A 24,251-nucleotide genomic window follows, 5' to 3' on the forward strand; every position below is an offset into this window, starting at 1 on the left:
GACCACAGCTTGAAAACCACTGCTATAGTAGAGATAGTAGGACTTGGTACCTTTCCTCTGCCAGTCTCCTGTTCTGTTTACCCTTAATGAAAGATTTGTGCATGGGTAAACCCTCCTTAGCACAAAGCATTTGATGAGCCAGCTTGGATTTACATCCGTATGGATATATTTTAATTTCTTTTCTCTGTTACTCCTTTAATGGATTCTTTATTTTTAGGAATTTTTATTATTCCCTTATTCATGTTAAAAAATAGCTATGGGGTGTTTGTTCCCTCCAAATGAATAGCTCGAAGCAAAGAAATAACTTATTGGTATTTTAATTCATTTATTAAATGCATACCCAGAAAATTTAGAAATGAAACAAAAAGCAGCCTTTTTACCATTTTTCTAGTGTCTGCTGACTGTTGCATAAGCTAAATTATTTACAGTTTGATGCCTCACAAAAGAGAAGCAGATTTGGGTTATTTACTTTTCTGATAAGAAAAAAGGATTGAAGTTGCTGTGATATGCTGCTTTGTTAATTTTGTATTTGTTCCCTGGTGTATAAAAATCCTTCTAAAGCACTAACGCGAGTACTGGCAGGCTCTTTTGAAATGGTATGGAAGTTGTAAGATTAAAAAAAAAAAACCCACATGAAAAGGTCTTAAAAATATAAGTCAGCAAGTGTTAGATAAAAATAAAAGTGCTCAGTAGTTGAAAACCTGTAGGATGCTTAATTTGTTTGCTCTCCATTTAGGAGAGGCCTCTGCACTCCATATGGGAGTAGTCCTCATGAGCTGTGTGTTTTGGATGATGGCAAGCTGAGTATATTGAAACAGCGTGTTTGTACAGTATAATGAAAACCACTGAAAATGGCCATGCTGAAGATCTCCCCCTAATGAGGAGATTAAGACCCCCCGGGTAAGGTGGAAGAGAGAAAATCATAGCCTCGTCCTCTGCCTGGGAGGTTTCGGCCGTCGTCGTTGTTCGTGCGGTGTTTTCACGCGGTTCTTTCTGCCCTTTGTAGATGCCAACGACTCGTCGGACACGACGGCTCCTGTCATTGTAATCCCCCCACGGAATACCAGCGTGGTAGCGGGGAGCAGCGAAATCATGCTGGAATGCGTGGCCAACGCAAGGTATTGTAATAGCAGGACCAATAATAAAGACCCATTTTAAGAAACCGCCTTCTGTTCAAGGGGAGAAAGAGCATCTGTTTTATTTCACGCTTGCAGTAAGCATAGAGCCTGCTTTTCTCCCAGCGATAAGAAATCTGGTTTGTCAAGCCGTGTGGCCAGTTTACCATACAGATTATTTCTCAGAAAATAAGGCACTAGAAATAATTGCTTTCCTACCTGTTACTCATAGAGGAAAAAGGGAGAAAACAGAAATGTAACATTTTGCTGCCAGCAAACACTGTGGTCCAGAAGTCCATAAATGTTAGAGGTTAATCCTATTCTGGTTGTGTCACCTATTGCATGTTCACAGCCTACAGTTCCTCTTAATTGATTTTGGAGGACTTTCTTCCATTCTCCTCCAGCTGCATAAATAGAGCAGAGGTGGCATGGTACCGCATATACTTACTAGAGTTTTTCTGTGTCCAGTGATTACTACTCAGTTGTTTGCATTAGGACACCAACTAATTTCCAGGAGTCACTCCTATTAAAGGCACTAGAAATTTAGCCATTGCATAAATTGGGAGTAGGATTGAACTGCAGGAAAGTTAAAGGGTTGAGACTCCAGATGATAAGAGGACCAATTGATTACCTCTCTCTGAAGGCAGAGATGTTTTTGATCTAGTTAGTGCTACCTCTGTAATTGAGTCATAATGAAAGCACCTCCCTTGCAGCTGATTCCCTTAGTTTTTATTTTTAATGTCCTTTGCTCAGACGAATCAAATCATTAGCATTTCATTTCCATTGCTATAACAGTTAGCTGTGCTTGTATATGAGTAGCTTGTAGCCGTGATACATGGCCGTTAGATCTGGATTTATTTCTAAGCAGCTAATACTCAGTCTACCAGGGATATTGGAAGAATAAGGTGAGTTGTATGCTCTGGGTATCCGTGCAGATGCCATTATTCACTGCAATAACTGGAATGTATTTTTTTCCCCCCTTGCAGACCTGTTGAGAAACTAAGCATTTCCTGGAAGAGAAATGGAATAAAAATAACCAGCGGAATTAGTAGTTTTGGGAGACGTCTCACTATTACCAATCCGACCTCTGCTGACATTGGGATGTACTTCTGTGTGGCGGAGTTGAGAGACAGCCTTGCTGAACCAGCGAGAGCAAAAGCCTTCCTATCTATTTTGGGTAGGATCCCTTTAAATCTAAAGAGAGTGTGTTTTATAGTAAAATCAGGCTTGGGCTTAGATACAATAGGAAATAGAATTGATATTTTAATATTTCATCGACCTTACATTTGAGCCTCTCCTCAGTGAATGGGACAAAAGAGGTGAAGTGAGGTTATCTTGCAAATTAATTCAGCTCTTTTTCTCCGTGAATATAAATTCATCAGGCATGCTCTCTTTTTTCGTTAACTGATGTGAGTCTGAATATCCTGCGAAACTTAAATTTAATCTTGAATCAGCAGTAAAATCCTTATTGGACAGATTCCACATCTTGGCTTTTAGCTGCATTAAACTCCGATTAACTCCCAGCTTGCTAACATTTCGTTTTAGGATGTCAAGTGCCTGTTTTTCTGATGCAGCCTTTTAGAAGGGCTTTTGTGCATTTTTGCGCACTTTTACAAGCCCCAGCATGGGGCCAAGGATGTTCCCAGGCGCGTAGCCAGGCAGATGTCACTAGTGAGGTAACAAAAGGGAGAAGAGAGCTGATTTAACAAGAGTGCTATGGGCTTTACCTCTGACTGGAAGAGAAGAATTGGAGCTTGATTTTTTTTAAAGGAGCATTATTACATTCCAATTAAACTTTGAAATAGTTTAATCTCCCCATTAGGTATCTGGGGTATTCTCTGGTTGTCTTTTCTAATGTCACTTAATTAGCAATAGGTATTTGCAAATTCAGCGTCCCCCATCTGCCTGTGTGGCCCTTGACTAATTCATCATGGCTCAGTCACAGAAGGTTTTCTATACCCTCAGCTTGTGAGGATGCTCAGTACCACACAGGAGGCCTTGACTGTCTTGTAGGATCAGGCCTTATTTCCTTCACCCCATGGCTCATGCCCTCTAACCATAGCCTCCCAGGATGGATTGGGTAGAAGGAGGCTGTGTAGCATGTAGAGGAAGACTCACTTTGTCTGTAGGTATTTTGGAAGTCAGCAAAGATGGGGAAAAATGAAGGGCAGAATTGTGTTGTATAGTTTGATAAGAGGTTACATATCAGAAAAATAAATGCTGGTGATGCTTTAGTCCTTCAAATACACAGCTTGGCGAGCATATGAAAAATCTTTCCTTGCGTCACTATTTTATGCTACGTTAATGTTATCAGGGAATTGGATTATCCCCCGTGGCACAGATATAGAAAAGCTAACATCCTTTGTACGAGCAAGGGCCCTTGCCCTACAGGGGCACTGATCTGTTCCCACCATCATCATCCCCTTGTGGGTTTTTGCCAAGGGAGGAGGATTGCAATTTCCTCCAGGCACTCCCGTGCTATCAGAGACTTTAGCAAATGCCATGCGGGCTCCCCAGCTACCACAGTCATCGCTCCTCCTGGGCCAGCACCGCTCGCAGTCTGGACTGTGGCAGACCCCTCAGGAGGTCTTGGTGCAGAGGGGATGGTGTCCTCCGTCTGGCACTGCCTCCCAGGGCTTCCCTGGCAGAAGTCAGCAGAAACCAGAGGGAAATTCAGTCCCCTGCCAGAAAAATCACATTGATACAATTAGAAAATGCCTGTCCAGGGCATGTCATATGCTGACAGGAAACAAATGAGCACTTTTGACTCTCGATAAAGCTTGGTGGGAAATTTTAAATGCAAAAAGGGGCTTTTGAGTTATGATCCAGCGGTGATTCCATCAGCCTTGGTCTGATTTTTACCACGTGCCGTGATGACTGTGGCTATAGATACCAATCCTAGATAGACAGATAGATCATTTTGCTGTTATTGGCCTCCAAACTGCTTGGGTGGCTCCGAAGTGATGCACAGGCTGCGTAGTAGATTTGCAGATAGAAGCGAGCACGCCATTCTTTGCATCTCCTTCAGCATACCGCAAGACTCATATACAGGCTCCGTTTCACTGAAAGTGCTTTAAGGCAGTTTGTTAGAGAAAAAGTAGCTCCTCTCTCTTCAAAGCTCAGTGCCCGTTTCAAACCATCCAGTCCCTCCTTTAGACTGTAATTTAGAGCAGACCGCATGAAGTTTGATTCCAACTTCTTTCCTTTGTACTCGGGTTCCTTAGAATTACTACCTCCCAGCTTCCTTGCCTTTAAGGAGCAGGGACACATTTCTTTTATTTATGATTTTGGTTGGGAGCGCTTCTTTATTCATAAGATTTTATTGTAACGAGTTTAATTTTGCTACTGTGCTGTCAGATCTTGCCTGGCTCAATGCTTAAAGCACTAAGTGTAAAAGGCTCTTAAATATCGTTAGAATGAACCTGAAAAACAATCATTGGGGAATCGTATTAAAATAGTGATGCCTCCTTTGATTAGCAGCTTATCTACTGTCTTATTTTTAGATGTTTTATGCATTTCTTACTCAGTTTTATGGGACTGTCGGTGAATGATGTTATGAAAAGGCCCGTAGATACGAAGAAGCAGATGAAAGAAAGCAGAAACAAATTGGTTACCAATTACTTTTATTTTGTCCTGATGGAACAAGACACTTTAGTTGCAGGTGTTTACTCAGTGTGTCAGCAGTCACTGCTACTTTTCTTTATTTATGAGTCTCTTGAACAGCAGGATGGATTCCAAACAGGAAGCTGAATCAAGGGATTAGTAGTTAATTCATGAAGAAGCGGCTCGTGTTCAACCTCAGAGCTCCAAGATGGAACGGAGCCATTGTTTAATTAGCAAGGGAACCGCATCTGGAGGGAAGTAGAGATGGGGGCCAAAAACAGAGTCTGCTCCTCCTAATAGGATGCTCTTTTCAGAGACATTTCCCTCTTAACTTACATTATTAAAATCTGTTTTAATAGCAGCTACCCAGACACTGCTTGTGTCTATCCATTTGCGGGCATGAAATATTTGTAGAGACACAAGCTGATTACCGCATCCCGCCGTCAACTGCACTGCTTGGTGGAGTACTGTAGACCAAAATGTAGTAAGAGATCCAAAAAATAAATGTGTTAATAGAAGAGTTTCTTTTAAAGCTTCTCATGAAAGGTCAAAAGTATCCATGGATTAAAACAACGACGAGAAACGCATGAATAGTTGGATAGGAGGCAAAGACAGATGTTCCTCCTGTTACCATATAGAACAGCAAAAACGATGAAAAGAGATGCTGTCAAGAACATTAGAAAGATTAAAGCAGCTAAAGCATCCTTAAAACACATTGTTCCCAATTAATATGGCATGCAATGAGGAATCGACATAAAAATGCTTTATTAGAAGCCAGGGGAGTCCAATATAAGGGCCCCTCCATTACTACCCCAGCAGGATCTCCAAGAGGGATTATACAATATATCTGATTTGTATGCTGCAACCAAGTGTCATATTTGCACAATTTCGTATTAAGTAATGTAATAGAATGGCAGCCCGGGAGCGAAAAGAAAGCCTGCTCGCCTTGGGCCGCACTGAAATTTTCCACTGAACGTGGCAAAGCTGTTCCTGACATCTTCATATTGTTCCAGCAGAGAGAAACCGAGGTGGTCCCAAACTCTGGTTTTATTAGCTGCAATTGTTATACATTTTTTAAAGAGCAGCATATTATTCAGTTAGCGGAATAGCAGTTTGGGGAAGATTTGTTGCAAATTAGATAAGAACACATTTGTTTCACCACTAACTATCAGAAGATTAAGTAACTTGACGGGAGTCTGTTCATGACAGACTCATTTGGAGACAACGGATTTTTTTTTAAATAAAAACTTTATTCCAGTTCTTCAAATTCCTTTACAACCAGTGCAAAATAGTTATTTTTAAACTGACTTTTATATGGAGGATTATGAATTCCAGGAGCTTGAGAGCATATGGAAACAAATCCTTCCGCTGTGTGAAAATGATTGTCCTCTAAAGCCGGGTAAAAATTAAAAGTAAAAACTGGACAAAATGAGAGAGAGAGACGATGCAAAGATGTTAGAAAGGTCTTGTGGGATAAAGCTCCATGTCGGCCACCACTTGGCAAGCATAAAGGAGTAAAAAAAAATGGTAGAACAGAGGAAAATGTTACGATGGAGGATTCCTCTTTCTTCTGGTGTCTTTTTCTACAGCTGGAAAGCATCACCAGCATTTTTTTTTCTCCCTGAGTTTTTCTATCTGTGCTGGTATACATTTATTTCTCAGGGTTGGGGCAGTAAGGAGTGAGGCGTTAGAGGGTCCTCCATGCCTGTCTCTCTTGTGCAGACTGTATCAGATCTCAGCCTGCCCCAGAGATGAAGTACAATGGGTCCATGGGTTTCAGAGTATTCAGGTTACTAGAGATGACCTGGTTGGAAGCAGAGGCGAACTGTAATTTGGCTTGCAGTCACAGGTAGTAGGTAGTCCAGCATGCTTCTAGCCCAGCATTAGCAAAGGTACCACAAACCAAGTCTTTAAACCAGAGGTGATTTCTTTAAGGATTATGAACAATTTGGTTACCAATTACTCTTATTTTGGTACATTTGTGCATGGGGAAAGTGACGTATAGGAGAACTACCTGAAATAGAAAAGCCATTTGATTTGCCTAGACTAAAGTTCAGAAGCTCAGCGAAGAAGCAGCTTTCCGGTGGTCTCCTGAAGCATGTGGAAAGGGAATATCCAAATTCATTTCTGAGGTTTGCAGACTGTGGGACTGTGATTGGAATCCACATCTCAGCCCTTTAAGAATCGTTTTTACTACTGTTAGTGTTTGGATTTGTGCTTGTTAACACACACACACACGCACACACACACACTTTAGTCATCCTTCTTATAAATTAAAATACAGTCACCTCAAAGGATGGTAACCACTCCCCTCTTTGAGAGCACAACTGTGCTAGCTACGACAGTGCATAAAGACCATCATAACTAGGACAGAGAGGGATTTATCCTGAGCCTCATAATATCCAAGAGATACTAAAGACTACTGAGGGTTGTCTGTTAATTATTTCTGTAATAAAGTTCTTCTGTGATTCTCAGAAAAGGAAAAGTCCTGGTTCAAGGAAATCTGCCACCAACAACTATATATGTAGATGGAGTTGTACTCCCCAAATGGACACTTTTATCCACCTGCTGGAGTTAGATGCTTTACACTTGCAAGGCACTTTAAAGCCCCCAGTTCTACGTTCTTACAGGATGTTCCCAGACTAAATTAGTTTATGCTAATGTTGCAGACAGGCTTCCAAGTTTAGGGCTCAATTTTCCTTTTAAATATGCAATATGAAATTCTCAGTCATATAGGAATATCAACTTGTGGAGGAGCCCCCAGGGCTTACTCTGCTCTTTCTGACTTTCATGCACGTATCTCGGATTAGGTCATGCATCTCTGATGCAGCTTGAAGGGTGTGTAATGGATGCTGATTGATATCTTTTGAATTTTAAAATCAGTGGCCATATAAGTCTATGTGGGAGAGCTTTGAATAGTATCAGATTTTGCAGACTCCCAAGGGGCTTGCAAGGAGGCTCTTTTCAGAATGCAGCCAATGGTGCAAAAAAAAATCCTCAACAGATATTTAAGCCCTGTATTTATTACCAAATATCCCTTGTTCCTTTTGCTTATTCCTGACTCTTTAGTTAAGATCAATTCAGTTCAGATACTAATTGTGGCGGTGACAGCTGAAATGTAAAGGGGGACAGGAATGTGAGAATAACCCCTTGGGAGCATGTGTCAGATTAACCTTTACCTCTTTCATCTGTCTGCTCCCATCATGCAATCAATGAGGCTAAATGGCAATAATTTACTCATAAATAAGATGGGTGGCAAATTATTATTGCTTCAGTTCCACTTATTGTAGGACAGAACAGAAGACATAAGAGTTGTAGATCATCACTCCCGTCCCCCATTCCCACCCTGCTTTAAAGCACTGTAAGCGTTTTGTCTGTTCACATCCGTGTCTGAAACAATACAGGATCTGTTCTTCTCTATCTGGTATCAGCTACGCACATCTTATTACACAGCATTTTGTGCCAGGAGACTAAGCATGATCTAATGGGCCTAAATCAAATGGTTGACCTGATCCAAAGAAACTATTGTCATCCTCTGGGAACTTTTGTTTCTGGCTCTTATGATATGGTAGTTTGCAAAGTATTGTACCTACACTGCACATTTTAAATTTCAGCACATCACGGTTGCCTAATATGATACATGCTTAACTTTTCATACTGTGTGATTTAAACCAGTCCTTACTTCATACCCTATAAATATGCAATAAATTAATAAATTGTAGAGTTGGAAGGGACCCAACGAATCATCATGTCCAAACCCCCGCCTCTGGCAGGAAAGAGGACCGAGGTCAGACAAGCCCAGCTAGGTGACTGTCAAGCCTCCTCTTGAAGACCTCCAAGTTAGGTGATAGCACCACCTCTCTTGGCAGCCCATTCCAGATTCTGGCCACCCTTACTGTAAAAAATGTCTTCCTAATGTCTAACCTAAATCTGCTCTCTACTAGTTTGCACCCATTATTCCTAGTTACTTCCTGGGGCACTCTGGTAAACAGCGCACCACCAATTCCCTGCTGTCCTCCTCTGATAAACTTATAGACGGCTACAAGGTCACCCCTCAGCCATCTTTTGTGAAGGCTGAAGAGATCCAGATCTCTCAACCTCCCCTCATAGGGTCTTTCACGGAGGCCACTAATCATGCAAGTGGCCTCCTCTGGACCCTCTCCAGATTCTCTGTGTCCCTCTTGAAGTGCGGTGCCCAAAACTGGACGCACTACTCCAGCTGTGGCCTGACCAGTGCTGCATAGCGGGGAAGCATCACCTCCCTCATTCTGTTGGTCATGCATCTGTTAATACACAACAAGGTGTGGTTGGCTTTGTTGATGGCCTCGTTGCACTGCGGGCTCATGTTCATCTTGGAGTCAGCTATGACTCCAAGATCCCTCTCAGCCACTGAGCTGCCGAGGAGGTCATCCCCCAACTTGTAGGTGTGCTGGGGATTCCTCCTTCCTAGGTGGAGTACCTTACATTTATCTTTGTTGAATTGCATCCTATTTCGTTCTGCCCATTAATCCAGCCTATCCAGGTCAGCCTGTATCTGCTCTCTGCCCTCTGGTGTATTAACTTTGCCCCATTAACTTGGTATCATCTGCGAACTTGGAGAGGGTGCTCTCCACACCCTCGTCCAAATTGCTGATGAAGATATTAAATAACACCAGCCCTGCGGGACCCCACTGCCCACCTCATTCCAGGCTAAGAACGACCCATCCACCACCTCTCTCTGCGTGCGGTCCATAAGCCAGTTGGCCACCCACCTGACTGTGTAGGCATCCACTCCACAGCCTGTTAGCTTCCCTATGAAAATAGGATGCGAAACTATGTCGAAGGCCTTCCTAAAATCCGGGTAGATGACATCGGCCTCAGTTCCTGTGTCAAGGCAGTGTGTGACCTGGTCGTAAAAGGCTATAAGGTTTGTCAGGCAGGATCTACCTGTGACGAACCCATGTTGGTTTCCTTTCAGCATCGTTTCCCCTGCTGGGCCTTCACAAATGTGCTCTTTGATTTTTTCCAGTATTTTCCCAGGGATAGAGGTAAGACTGACTGGCCTAAAGCTACCTGGCTCATCCCTTCTCCCCTTCTTTAAAATGGGCACCACGTTGGCCCTTTTCCAGTCCTCAGGGACCTGGCTGGAGCACCATGAGCACTCGAAGAGCCGTGCCAGCAGCTCAACTATGACACTGGCCAGTTCCTTTAGCACCCGTGGATGGAGGTCATCCGGGCTGGCTGACTTGTACCCATCCAGCCCCTCCATGTGCTCCTTAACTAAGTCAGCATTAACCTTTGGCGGTCTGGTGCCTTTTGGACATCTGTCTATGCTCAAGGTGGGGAAATTGTCTTGGTCAGTACTTAGCAATGCTGAAGCAAAGAACTCATTGAAGAGCTCTGTCTTTTTCTCTGCGTCAACCACCAACTGAGCTGATTTGTCCTGCAGGGGCCCTGTGTTACTCTGCGCCTTCCTTTTGCTCGCTATGCATCTGTAGAAGGACTTTTTATTGTCCTTAAATGTTGAAGCCAGTCTAAGCTCCACTCCTGCCTTGGCCTGCCCAACTGACTCCCTGCAATATCGCGCCAGGGTGGTGTATGCCTCCTTGGTGGCTATCCCCTGCTTCCACTGCCTACAAATCTCTTTCTCTGCCCCCAGTCTTTCCTGGAGCTCCCTGTTCAGCCAAGGGGGCTTTTTTTTTTTTTTTATCCCTTTAGCCCCTTTCCTGCATAAGGGGATAGACTCCTTTTGTGCCTTAAGATTCAAAGAAAGCGAGGACACTTCCTCAGAAGATTATTACTTCCATGGGCAAACATCTTCGGGGGGATATTCATCAGGCTATTCTGATCAGACGTGTAGCACATTAGCTCAGCTCACATGGTCTTTATTGTTCAGGCACCCCTGCTTCACAGACAACAGCATAAAATACAAATATGCAAGCAAGCTCATACACAGTTAATAAAGGGTTAACTCACAAACCTAGGGTCTTTTCCCAGACCGTGAGAGGGTTGTCTGGCCCACTCTGCTGCCTCTAGCCTCACAGCTTGCTCTCTCACTCTTTTGTCTTTCCTCTGCGCCCGGAGAGGGCCACTCTGGCTCTGCGTGCAGGCTCTGAATCTTCCTACTTGCCTCGCTTTGCTGGGGTCTTTTCCAGACCCCAGGACAGTACCCTGGCTCCACATTGCAGCCACCACCTTGGGAGCTTTCTCTCTGTCTCCTCTCTTCTCACCAGCTCCGTTCCCTGGAAGCTTTTAGTTTCCTTTGGCCAGCCAATTATTCTCAGCAGCTGGGCCACATCTCCTAGCTGGCATTCAATCACCAGGTCTCTGCCTGGAGGTGTGCTGCAGCCCCTGTGGCATGTAGCCTGCTACACTGGGCAACAGCCCCTTCAAGCATGCAGCCTGCTACAAGACTCATACTTTAATCCTATGCCCTTTTGGCTTGTTGGGGCTAGTCTGGTGTTGGGATTAGGCACAATTGTGGCATAGGGCCCATGTCTGATATTCCTCTTGATACTGAGAAGCCTATGTTCAGGACCTGACCCCAGCCTGATGTCTCCCAACAATCCCCAGGAGCTGTTGCATACTCTCAAGGTTGAAACGGTAGACCATCTGGTTTGTTTTTGTCTTCCAAAGGCCCAAGGCTGAATTGATTCAATCTTTGCAGGTTAATCTAAGCTGTGTAGATTGAACCAGTAAGCAAGTGAACAGACATTCACTTTTGATTCAGGAAATGCAGCCACATGCCTGCAGCGGCCCAGGCCAGAAGCGCAGGGTAGGGGCCACTAGAGTGCCCCTCCCTGCTTGGCTGGAGCAGACACCTTGGGCCAAAGCTGGCCTGCCCACCCAGCAAGGGGGGATTTGTGGGGGAAGTGCAAAGCATCCTGGGATGCTAGGGGACTGAGTTAACTTGAATCTGGAAGGGAACTGATTCAGAAGTTCAATAAACCCATTTAACCTAAAGCAATTAAGTCTGGTACTATATCCACCCAGGTTTATCTTAAACCAGTTTTGGACCTTTTGAAAGTGGCTAATGTGCGTTGAACTTCTGTTGCATTAGATGTGAACCGATTTCCAATCACTTATACTGGTTTATGTGTAATTTCTGTCCCTAGCCATAAAAACTATCTTGTGAGAGTAGTCCATTCAATGAGACGCACAGCGAGGAAGGAATTGTGAGTGATAGGAAGGGAAATGTATCATCTCATAATACAGCAAATAGGCAGCATGGAGGGGCTTAGGCTTCTGAGAAACCTAGATTTCCAAACTACAAGCCATGTACCAGTCTGGACTTAGGGAAGCGAGAACTACTGTCCTGTTCAGATCAGGCCATGGGGGGGAAGAGGTGAAGCTTTTTAGAATGTCATTGGGAAAAAAGAGAAGTGTTGAGTCTTCTGTTCCCGGTCCCACAAAGCATTTAAATGCTCACAGCAGGTAAGTGGTCCAGGTTACATCGTTGGGAATACTCTTGCATTGCCAGCCACATGTGTTCACATTTCATGAGATTTATTTAAAGAACAGGAGAATTTAACAAACAAAACCAAAAGATTTTGTTTGTTTGTTTGTTTGTTTTTATTTGCCTTCTGATTTTTGAGACTTCAGGACTCGTAATGCAAAGTTTTACCCTGCAACTACAAAAGCTAAAAATGAATTTTTCTAATGCAAGTTGAGTATCTTAGAGCACCTATATATGTGCCGAACATCTGCTCTGACGTGCTAATTAGCACGTGTGGGAGCAGACTCGATTAATCGAATCGTCTGGAGTGTGTTAATTAACCAGCAGCCTCCACATCACATCTATTCAGTGTCCCTGTGCTTCAAAATGGTGGCGGGGGTGTCAAATGAGCTTTAGTTCAAGTGCCTCTGCTGTCATTTTGAAGCACGGGATGCTGAATACAGGTGACACTGCTGGCACTTTAATTAGAGCTCTTATTAATGCGCCCCCTCACCCCCAACCCCAGAGCGCATGTATGGATGCCCTTAGGTTATAAAATAATTCTGGAGGCTGAAGGTACAGGAAAAGCACCAAGTGTCACAGGCCTTGCAAAAAGAGGTCATTGGAGTTTACAACCGTGCGACTCCTACACGTAAGGTGAAATACGTTTTGCTAGATGTAATCACAGAGTGCTGAACAACACAGACGATCAACGCTGTTCCATCAGCACGTCTCAGTTTTATGTTCAGCTTTGCTGTTTGTTGCTTAGATTAATGTATGCGTTTGTGTGCAATATATAACATCTTATTATGCGTGTTATTAATAGTCTCATACTTAGGCCCTAAGGATCAATAACGATTACATGTTTATATTATTAAAATGTCATAAATCACACAGACTGGTCAGTTTATTGGATCTGTGTTGTAAATGTCTGTCGTAGTTAATTTCACATCCTTATTCCTTCATCTCGTACACAGACTCTGAAAAATGATATTGACTGACTTTATTCCAAATGAATACGGAAATGTAACACCCATCCTGGGGCCTTATTGGAGTTTGAGTCCTCCACATTGAAGAGAGCAGGGCACAGCAGTTAGTGCAGGGGAGGTTGGGGTTCGAATCCTGTTTATGCAGCTTTTGGTGTGTCACATAACCTGTCTTTAAAGTGGAGAGAAGTTCCACTGTACTTCAGGCAATGCCACAAAGAACAGTTCATTAATATTTGTAATATGCAGGGGGATTGGTGGAGGATTTTTGGTAAGTGGGGGGAGGGCTGGAGAAGTGGGGAGGGGACCATGGGGGGACCCCTGCCAGGCCCCATCCCCTGCCTGCTCCCCCAGCCCTCCCCCCCCCCATGGCTGCCCCCGCCTGCCCCAGCTCCCGGCCCTTTAAAAACAGCCCCCACTCACCGGGTGCTGCCTGGCGGGGGGCGATCCCTGCTGCCCCACGCTGCATGGGGGGCTCTGTCACAGCGGGGATTGCCCCCTGCTGGGTAGGAGTGGTGAGTGTGGGGGTTTTTTTCTTAAAGGGCTGGAGCCGTAGCAGGGGAGGCTGGGGTGGTGATGGTGGGGGCTCATGAAAGAGCCCCCCATGCAGCATGGGGCAGTGAGGATTGCCCCCCCACCTGGCAACACCCGCTGAGTCGGAGATTTTTTTTTTCTTTTCCAAGTGCTGGGACCTGGGGCGGGCAGGGAAGCCATTGCCAAGCTGGGAGAGCGGGCAGGGATAGGCCTGGCTGATCCAGAGAGTCGGTCAGATTGATTCAGAACAGTGCTTCAAATCACCAGATCAAATCACTGTTCCCCAAATTGGCCAAATCTGGAGTGAATACTAGCCACGTCGCACAGGCCTAGTGCACATATCTGTGCCACTTCTTTATGTGGTGGGAGAATGGGTTTGAGAAAGGAGCAAACTAAAGTGATGCTGGCTATAGTAGCCTACTGTACCTTTTTTTCTCAAATGTGCTGGTGCACTTCAAAAGGAAAATACACGGACTTGATCTTACAAACAGATCACATCACCTTTTACCTTCTCCGTTCTTTTCAGAAGCAGTCTGCATAGGGACTTTTTGTGCGTAGTTCTGCTACAATAGAATTGTAGCTATAATCAAATAAGCTGCTTCTAAAAACAGTACTCAAGTGATAATGGTGCTGAATAGACTGAGTATGACAGTTTTTAGTTACCATGATAATCACTGCAGCCTTAATGCCTGTGGGCCCTTGACAGGGTACTCCTGATTTTTTTATCCTGTGAAGATTAAATAGTACCAGGAGAGTATGCCCTACAATCCCTAAAGTCTAATCTTTGTTTAATAAAAACCTCTAATATCTTTTGTTTAGTCCTAATGATGAACTGTTGGTTTCATTGGTTATTACCAAAAGTTCAATTAAAACATTAAATCTGTTGGTTTTCAAGGAATAAAGCTGTTTCTTTTTTTCTTTTCTTTTTTTTAATATGCTGCACTTATCCTCTGAAGTAGGCTCTGTGACATGCAATGGCACTTTATTTGATGTGCTTCATGGCTTCAAGAGGTGGTATTTAGTTTAGATACTGAAGCAAACTATCCTATAAAATACTGTGCTGTAAATATAAACCTTTATGAACCTCTGGGGATGGCCCTTCGAAACCAAGAATTAAAACATTCCACGATTCAGGCCCATAAAATGAAAAGTAGCCCTTGCTCCAAGTATTAATTTGGAGTGTGAAATCCTAAATTTAAATTCAAATCGGCTCAGCTCTCGTTGAAATTCCTATCGATCATAGCGAATAAGTGTTTTCACAGAGCTTTTGCTAAAAAAGCAAGAAAGAAAATCCCCAAACACGAGACAAACTAGGTGGCTTGTAATACTCTGAATTAAATACGGCATTGCTCAGGAAACTATATTAACTCCTTTAAATCAACCTGTCTTTACATTTTGTTGTTGTGTTTTCTTTCCGCCCTGTTCTAAAGAGCCACCCTATTTTACTGCTGAGCCCGAGAGTCGGATTTTGGCTGAGGTGGAGAAAACAGTGGACATCCTGTGCCAGGCAATGGGTGAGTGAGTATGAAGGCCATACCGGCTTGGTAAAAATAGATGCATGTCCTGTTGAATGAAGTGTACAATATCAGTCTCCGCTGTTTTGGTGCAGATACTTGGCTGTTATAAATTATCATAACTGGTGACTTCCAAGAAACTCCAACCATTTACTAGAGCTGAAGTTATACCCCTTTCCCTTTAGATAATTGGGCAGCTCTTGGGTTTGTACAATGGGAGACGTAAGTGGATTTTTGGTATCAGATCTCGGCCGTGTTAGCGCTGCTTGTCAGCCGAGCGAAACAGTCCCCGCTGCTTTTCTTCATGACCCTTGCTTTAAAGGATGCTTTCTACAAATATAGTTGGCTGAAAGGGTTTCATGTCTTGTGCCAGCAAATTAATTGAAAGAAAACAGTGACTTTGGGACCCATAACTGGGGACGCAGAGAAACAATCAATAATTCCAATAGTTAAAACTCCGTTTCTGAAAATGATGGAGCTTTTACTTTGAGTAGGGATGTCAGTTGTGGTACCATTTAAGTGTACTTACACTTGAGCTAGAGCACTCTTTCATTCCGTTTTTAATTGGAGGGTGTTTTCACACCATAAAAACCTTCCAGTGTTTATCATTTCTTTTCAAATGTGTTTTGGGGGTTTTTTTAAAGACATAATTCCATAGAAACACGTGCTATTTTGGCACGCTAATTAAAAAAAAAAAAGGAGACATCATAATTTAGTGATTAAAGCAGGAAGCTGCAAGAACCTCTTAGGTTTGACTTTGCCACTGAATTGTGCAACCTTGGCAAGACGTTAAAGCTCTGGGTGCCTCCTTAACCATAGAGCAGAATAAAAGGGCATATCCAGATTGCCCACAGATGGAAGGTGCTTTATTACTGAAAAGCAGCAACGTTTAAAAAAAAATGCAACCTGAGCTTGGTGAGAAAACTGTAACTCGTGACCTGCTCTTTCAAACGGCCCCTCTTCTGACATCAGCTGTCATTACAACACAAATTCATGGAGCATGTATTTATTGTTTCCATTCCCCATTCAGCCACATGGGGGGATGTCAGATGCTTTCAATACATATTATTTGAAACGTACTGGGATTTTCTGTGGCTCCAACAAGACTCTCACATCAGTAGTTTTATGTTCAAAAAACAAAAAACCCAACTCATGCCATTTGTGAAACCGGCTAAAATCGTGTTTTTCCTGAGCGCTGTCAAATGCGTGACAGGCAAATCGCTCATTTTCCAGTCTCTGAACTCTCTCCCTGTCCCAACTGCTTTTCTTCTACCTAAGACCCAACTGCTTTTCTTATGTTAAAGGAAATAGCATGTCCCGGAGAAATTATGTGTGTGCTTTCTGCCCCCTCCTTCCAAACAAATGCCAGCCAGCTCCCTGGGGATGCCTGGGTTATTCTTAAGTATGGGAATCCTCTTGGAGCAAAATCCCTTATGTCCACTGACCGTGTTTAAGGTGGATTCAAATGACTGATGAATGGGGAGGGCACAGAAGCTCTTCCCAGTGCTATTCTTCTCCCTGGGCACTAGTCAGCTACATATCAGGCATGCAAAGGGCCTCATGCCAAATGTTAGCTCAATATGATCAACCATGGAGCAGGGAATAGGACTGCAGGAGTGGTTGCGGGCTTCATCGATCCATGAGTACATAGATTTAGCAACCACAGATCCTTAAAGACAGGCTGCCTGCAGCTCGCTGCCCTCTTCCAACTCGAGGCCCAGAATAATAAGGCTAGAGGTGCTGCGGAGCTGCCCTAGGCCTTGGCCACAAATGGGAAGGTGGATTTTATTTTCCCCAAGCTCCCGTGGAGCTTTCCACACAAAGCCCGTTTGCTCTGGCTTTGTGCAGTGTGAGTGTGTGAGGGACAGATTAATTTCACAGTATAAGCAGAGATTAACTAGAAATAAAATTGGGACTTGCACAGACTAGCTTTTTAGTTTCCTATAAATGGAGTTTCAGTGTGTCCAACCGCTCTGTAACCCTGTTTCTCTGTATATCTCCAGAAACCACTGATCCTGCCTGCATTTTCAATGCATTTTTAAATGCGTTCTATTATTTGCTTATAGAAAGGTTGGAGCTGGTGGTATGTAGGGAATGCAGTTAATTGAACTTCAGTTCTACCAGTGTAGACAAGAAGGACACCCCGGTAACCTACTGGGAGATTAGATTGTAGGGGCTATAAGAACCAAAATAACTTCCACAGTTATTGGGACTCTGGCAAAGATGAGCAAAGACCCCAGCACTGTTGTGAAATAGTTAAAGATTATTGTCCTCATTTTTCAGATGGGAAAAACTGAGCCACAACTTGCTTAAATTATTTCCATAAGGTCTGCATCAAGTAGCAAAGGCAGGAATAACTCTCAAGTTTCCTAGCTTCCCATTTCCTTTTTCCCTTTAGGGACATTTGCCAATCTTGGTAGAGTGCTTTGCAAAAAGCATATCACTTTAAAGGTGCCCACAAGTAAGGTTATCTGATTATTAATCTGTATACCACACTGTAGCCCTCAGATGACAAGGTAGGACTATTAACCCCTATTAAATGTTTCTTCTTTCTTGTGAGTTTTTCTTGAGGAAGAAACAGAAACTTTGTTTTCTACTTGCATTTTCTTTTCCTTTTTCCTTTTTTCTTTTCCTGTTTTCAGCTCTAAAGGTAAGTCTTTCTGGGAAGATCACTACAGCCCAAATGTATGCAACCAACAGGCTCCAAAATGCTTAGATAAGATCACATTATTCAGACTCATAACTTGGAAGTGTGGAAGGTATCTGTAGCTGAAATATAAGAAAATAGAGATGGTAATATTCGGTTTGTCAGCTGAGTTGGTGAGGGAAAAGTGTATCTCACAGTGATTATAGGTTTAGGGTTTTTGCTAATATTGTTAGAGAAAAAGGTTTTGAGGAATGACATCAAATCTTATAGGTTTGGCGGAAAATACCGAGTGCTGAATGTCATTATTTCCTGGGTGCCAATAAAACACAATGTATAGGACAATGGAATTGCTATTATTTAAACTTGAAACCATTTCCAGTCGCCTCTGTATCAGATCTGTTCTATTTTGCATCATCTGTTTCTTCATTACTCAGTGATAATTTGTATTTGCCCAGGGGGATTTTCAAGAGATGAAAAACACTCGCATTGAGAATTCTGAACATTGGAATTTACGCTAAATCTGTATATCGGCTGATGTATGAAATTCAAATTGTGTTTATTGCATGGTGGCATACTGCATTTCTTGTGCATTAGACAACAGGCACTGTGTACAGTGGGTTTGTTTCTGAAATGATTATCTTCTTGATTCTGAAAATGCTTATTTTACCAACAGAGCAAAAGCATCAGAGATCATTTTGGTAAATAATATGCTTGTAAAAAATAATATGAGGATAAATCAGCTCATTCGCGACGCATAGGGGATGCACCACGTGCATCCCCTGAGATTGGCCATGTACCCCCTGGAAGCACCAGCCATGAAACTGGAAATGCTGTGGGTTTTGTCACTGGTGGTTCTGCACTTGCCCCGCCCCCGTCGGCGATCTGGTGCCCCCCCCCCAGACTTGGGAGTCACCAGTCTGCCATGAATCGGCTCTTCTTTTTTTACACCATGCTTCAGTTTTATATTTTTATATTCTGTCTAGGGGTTAACAGTAGCTTCCGAGGATGAATACACTGACAGGAGACACGAAAGGATATGTGTTATTAGTCATAAATCACATCAGGAGTTTAAAAATAATAATGATAATATGACTATGCCACATCAGGAGTTTAAAAATAATAATGATAATATGACTATGCCTTTCATTGTACCGTCCGTTAGAGAAGGTCCAAGCAGTGCTTACATGAAAGTGAAATTCAGCATCCACATGGCCTCACTCTACATTACTTGGATTCTGCCTAGTCCTCACCCTGAGTTCTTGTATGATGCAAAGGTTTTCATCATTTGGGTGAATTTAATTCATTAATGAACTGAGCCGTACAGTTTCCCTATGAAGTTAGTAGGGATGTGCAAAACGGGCCGTATACGATTCGTATTCGGCCCAGTTTGGGGGACAGTGATTCCATTCATTGATTTGGATCACTGTCCTGATTCGATTCTGCCAAAGCCGAATGTGAAGATTTGATGCTGATTTGGAGAATCAGCGATTCAGCCATAGCCACAGCTTTAAATGTTTTTGCTACATACCTTGAGGTACCAGGTGTGGCTCGTGAATGCTGCGAGGGTGGGGCAGATGGGGCTTCCCACAAAACTGTGGGCACTCCCCAGCATGCTTGGCAGCAGACGCAGAAGTGAACCAGAAGTACTTCTGGTCCACTTCTGGGTCTGCCAGGGAACGTGCTGGGGGACCCCCATACCCTCCAGCTAGGTGATCAGCTGCAGGGGGACCCCGAGTGCCCCCCCAGACCCAGGAGGCACCAGTCACCGAGCCGGGGCAGTGCGGGGGGCCCCCAGCAGGCCCAGAAGTACTTCTGGTCCACTTCCAGTCTGCTGCCAAACATGCTGGGGAGTGCCCGCAGTCCTGTGGGATGCCCCATCTGCCCCACCATCGCAGCTTTCACGAGCCACCTGGTACCTTGAGGTATGTAGAATAAACATTTAAAGCTGTGTCTATGGGCGAATCTCCAAAACTTTCCGAATCGCTCCAGATCAATTCGGAGGCTTCTGATTCAATTCGGAGAGATTACAGGGTCTCCTGATTCAATTCAGATTCGGAGATACAGTTACCAAATGGGGCCAGATCTCCGCTGAATCGAATTAGGGACCGAAGCTTTGCACAGCCCTAGATGTTAGTAACTTAATTATTTAGTTATTATTCCTGGTTTATTGCTGAGGAATTTGAGACCTAGAGATTTTAAGAGCCATCCTTCCTCAGTTGGCTCTTGCTTTATAGAGCTGGAGGTGGTAGAAGACCGCCTCGAGTCATCTCGGGCGTGGTTGTCAGTGAATACTTTGGTTTTACAGTGATTTTATGGTGATGAGCATGTTAGGGATACCTAAAGAAGACAGGTGGCAGACACGGACTTTAGAAGCAGTCAGTAGTTCAGATTCTGGGCTGTTTTCCAGCCACGCTTACATATTGTGCAGAGCTTGGGGTAGAAGTGTTGGATGGGCCAAGCTCATTAAACCCAGCATTACACCCATCATCCAGCGGCATCATAAAATAGAACAACCTTATAATTGCTGTACTTCAGGCTATGCTGCCTGTGGCCCTCAGCGGCTGTTCAGAAAGAGCAAGGGATTGCTGGAATATAAGAAGAAGGTAGGGTTCAGATGGAGACTGGACTAGGATCCTCTGTATGAGTGCTCTACACCATTGAAGGACTCCCCAAGGAAGGCAAAAGCCTCCATTGACTGGAATGGCTGAGCTTACAGACACTTCATGCAAGCCGTCTGGTGCAAAGCAGAGCTGAGGCGTGACTGGAAATCTGTAGCAGTATTGATATAAAATGCCCATGCAGAAAAGCAGTAATAAGCAGCATAGGGAGATAAGTTGAAGGTAGAATTGGTTTCTATTTGGATTTTTTTTGTTTGTATTAAGGCGCAAATAAAGCCGAAAATGAGTCAAAATGAATGACAATTTGCAAGCATCCCAGTGTACACACCATGCTGTTTGCACACTGCCTCTTAAAGGTAAACTGCCAGTTATCACAAAAAAAGATTTTTAAATTTTGAATTAAAATACCTCTCAGGGTTGTTTCAGTTTTTCCTTGCTAATGTGTGCTTTCCCATTGTTCTTTTAACATTGACAACTTCACTGTAGCTGTTTAGGAGGCTCGTATTCAGGATAAAACGGCACTAAAAGAATTGCTGTTGCTTAGTTTGCATAATTTTGTATTTTAATCTGAAATGTTCATGTAAGTCATATTCCCACCGTGATATGAAATACGATTATGCTGGAGAAAGGGATTTGATAACATGTTATTGCAACGTTTTCTCTCTCGTTATTTGCTGTCCTTGCCATTGTGCATCCTACGATATATTACTGCCATTGGTAACACAATTTACCTATATCCACCAGTTGTTAAACAGTGTTTTATTATAAAAAATATTTGTAATGGGAGGGGGAGAATAGGATACGAAGAACTGAACCCTGTGTGCATCGATAAATGACCAGTTTCTTGCTGTCCAAGAGTGCCCAAGTCAAGTGCAAGTGTAATATGGCTGTGTACTTTTATTGTACAGACTTTTACACAGTTGTGCAGTGAATAATAGAGATCTGTTTCTGCTCAATATCCAGGGGTTCCTAGTCCCACTCTGGTCTGGTATAAGGACTCTATTCCTATCAACAAGCTGCAAAATCCTCGTTACAAAGCACTCCGCAATGGTGGTCTGCAGATCCAGGGAGCGCGAACCGATGACGCTGGGATCTTTCAGTGTTTTGCTAGCAATGAAGCTGGGGAAATACAGACACACACCTACCTAGATGTAACCAGTAAGTAAAGAACTACAGCATAGTTCATGAGAACTGGGTTCCCGTGTCGACTGAACGGCCTCAATCACTTGTAAGCAGTTCTCTATCACTCAGTAGATATAATGGGTTGATTCCGGTTTATTGCAGCGATAGCACCTGGGTTTCTGTCGCCAGCGTGAGCTAGCCCAGGAAAGCAAAATCCAAATGAAGACTATGGAAGACTGTTCTTAACAGTGGCAGGCCTTCGATCAGTCATTTATTGCTACATTAAAAAAAGGACAAGCTGAGGGCAAAAAGGAAAAGGTTAACCAAGAAATAATTCTCCCTGTCTTCCTTTTACTTGTACAGTGTAGTTTTACTATTATAACGCTCTTGTAAATTCACATGACTTTTTTTTAATTATGAAGGGTGATATTTTAGGTGGATTTTCCTAGGAAAAGGCCCAGCACACCCCAAAAATGTTCCGAGTTAAATAAATATTCTTTTTTACATTAAACCCCCCCCCATGGGTTAAATGTTGTAATTGGAGAATAATGTTTTGTTCCACGGGGAAAAAAATCCAGGGTTGCAATTCTTTTAAAGTTGTTACTACCGGGGCGTCCCTAATGCTTTGCTTGACTCGCTGACGGACTCCAGGTGGAGTCAGCCGTGTTGTTACATCTTCATTGCGCTGATTTTAGCTCAAGGGCAGTTTACAGATTGGACCAGTATTGTTACCCGGCTTCAGAAAACAGATCTGCACCAGTTCAATATCTGTCCTAGCTGCAGTAAAAAAAATGTAATAAAATGCAACTGGGGGAACATAAGAAAGAAAGAAACTTGGAAGACGTCTTGGATGGGAATCGGGCTCTAAATTCTTTTGGCTGACATTTAGGCTTGAAAGTTAATGTCTTTCTCAAGTTGCTTTTTATCTTAAAGAACTCTGTGTTATGAAGATGAAAGCAAATAGTTTTGTTTATCTAGATGTCTCTGCTTCCCCCAACACGCTCGTTTTACACCTTTGCTCCTTTATCTATAAGCTGCCTTGCTTGTACTTGTACAAGCACTGATAGATTTTATTTTCCATTTAGGTAATAAACTGAGTGAGATAATTCCTAGGAGATGAATAATGAAAGGTTACAGTCACTGCTGAAAGGTTTTCATTTATTATTGTCATGTCCTTCCCCACAATCAGCTCTATAAAAGTGGATGTAAAACACTCTAGGATAGTAGTTAAGGGATCTTTCCGATAGCTGGTCCATTGAATTTTTAAATGTTTTTATTCCAGATATTAAACCAACATTTATCCGGCCACCAGTAGACACCACTGTTACAGAAGGGATGACTGCAGTATTAACCTGTGAGGTTTCAGGGGCTCCAAAACCTGCCATCTCGTGGAAAAAAGGTAACCACTTATTATTCTACTGTGAAATTGCAGGAATTTCTGCTCTATTGTCTGCTCCAGCAATGAGTTTCTGGGGATCCATTCACCTTACATATCTTGATTTGCCTGGCTCGGTGAAAGAAGAGATGGCTGTGGATATGCATGTGCATTGTGTGCGGGGCTTTGTTCCTTCATCTGTAATTGTCTTTTGGAAGAATCAGAACATTATTGTTTTATTCGTGCAGTGCAAATAACAAGAGTCCTGCTGTTTCCTCCTCCTCCTCCTCCTCCTGTGTTTCAGGGAACCAGATCTTAGCCAGTGGCTTGGTGCAGATTCCCAGGTTCATCCTCCTCGAATCTGGCGGGCTGCAGATTACTCCTGTCTTCCTTCAGGATGCTGGCAACTATACTTGCTATGCAGTCAACTCGGAGGGAGCGCTGAGTGCTTTTGCAACGCTGACTGTCTGGAGTAAGGATAAGGCTTTGTTTTAAATTTAGCTTTAATCAAATATTAATCAGTTTTTTTAGTGTGTGCTCAGGAAATTTTCGTAATCAATTATGCATTTCTAGCTAATAGGAAAAAAGGGTATAATTGAAGGAATAATGCATCTATTTAAAGGAATCTATCAAAATTATTCTTTTTTGCAAAGGGATGCATATACATTTTCTATATTTGGACAGAAGCGTCCAGGATGCTTTTCTGAGAGAAACTGAAATGAAATAATAAATTAGAGCAAGTCTGATTGTGACTTCACTTACCCAGCTTTTATGTAACATCCCTGGTCCTAACACTTAGATAGCGTTGAGCAGCTCTGCAGCTGCCAGATCCAGCTGCTGCCACAGGACATGGCTGCTGAAAAAAGGGCCAGGCTAAAGTGCTCCTTGGCACCTTGGGGGTCCCTTGCTGGTACAGTGACCCTCCAGCCAGTGCAAAATACATCATCCTTCAGCTGCTTGCTCTTTTGACTCAGATGGACCTGGCCCTGGAACAGACTTGTGTTTCACCACGCAAAGTGTTTGCACTGAATCCTTTATCAGGAAAATCTGGCACATTGACTTCACTTGAGTGACTTGATGCTGTGCAGAGGAGATGAGATCAAGTCCAATGTGGGTACTTCAAGCAAGATGCTAAGGAGGGAAGGGTTAATATGTTGCCACAGTTAACAGGAGAACAAAAATATTACTGAGCTAAGAATAAAAATACTTTTACAAAAAGTATATGGCCCTCTTTCCTCTCCTGCCTTTGAAGTGGAGCCTAGGGACTGATTATCCTGCTGGTGCATGGTGTACATTTGACATCTATTCATCTCTCAAAGAGTA

At 43.2% G+C, this 24,251-nt stretch overlaps 1 protein-coding gene across 2 annotated transcripts in view; it reads left to right on the top strand.

Moving 5' to 3' along the window:
• SDK1 (sidekick cell adhesion molecule 1) overlaps nt 1-24,251 on the top strand; it is a 671,164-nt gene that overhangs the window by 471,041 nt on the left and 175,872 nt on the right. For both annotated transcript variants that reach the window (XM_090023696.1, XM_090023697.1), the window contains exons 6-11: nt 1,007-1,118; nt 2,102-2,292; nt 15,083-15,166; nt 21,395-21,589; nt 22,836-22,952; nt 23,233-23,400. In XM_090023696.1, the coding sequence (XP_089879822.1) occupies nt 1,007-1,118; nt 2,102-2,292; nt 15,083-15,166; nt 21,395-21,589; nt 22,836-22,952; nt 23,233-23,400 (867 nt within the window). The remainder of the gene's footprint in view (nt 1-1,006; nt 1,119-2,101; nt 2,293-15,082; nt 15,167-21,394; nt 21,590-22,835; nt 22,953-23,232; nt 23,401-24,251) is intronic.

Source organism: Crocodylus siamensis, chromosome 12 (genome assembly GCF_052110815.1).
Source record: "Crocodylus siamensis isolate JL-2025a chromosome 12, ASM5211081v1, whole genome shotgun sequence".
Taxonomy (NCBI): Eukaryota; Metazoa; Chordata; order Crocodylia; family Crocodylidae; genus Crocodylus; species Crocodylus siamensis.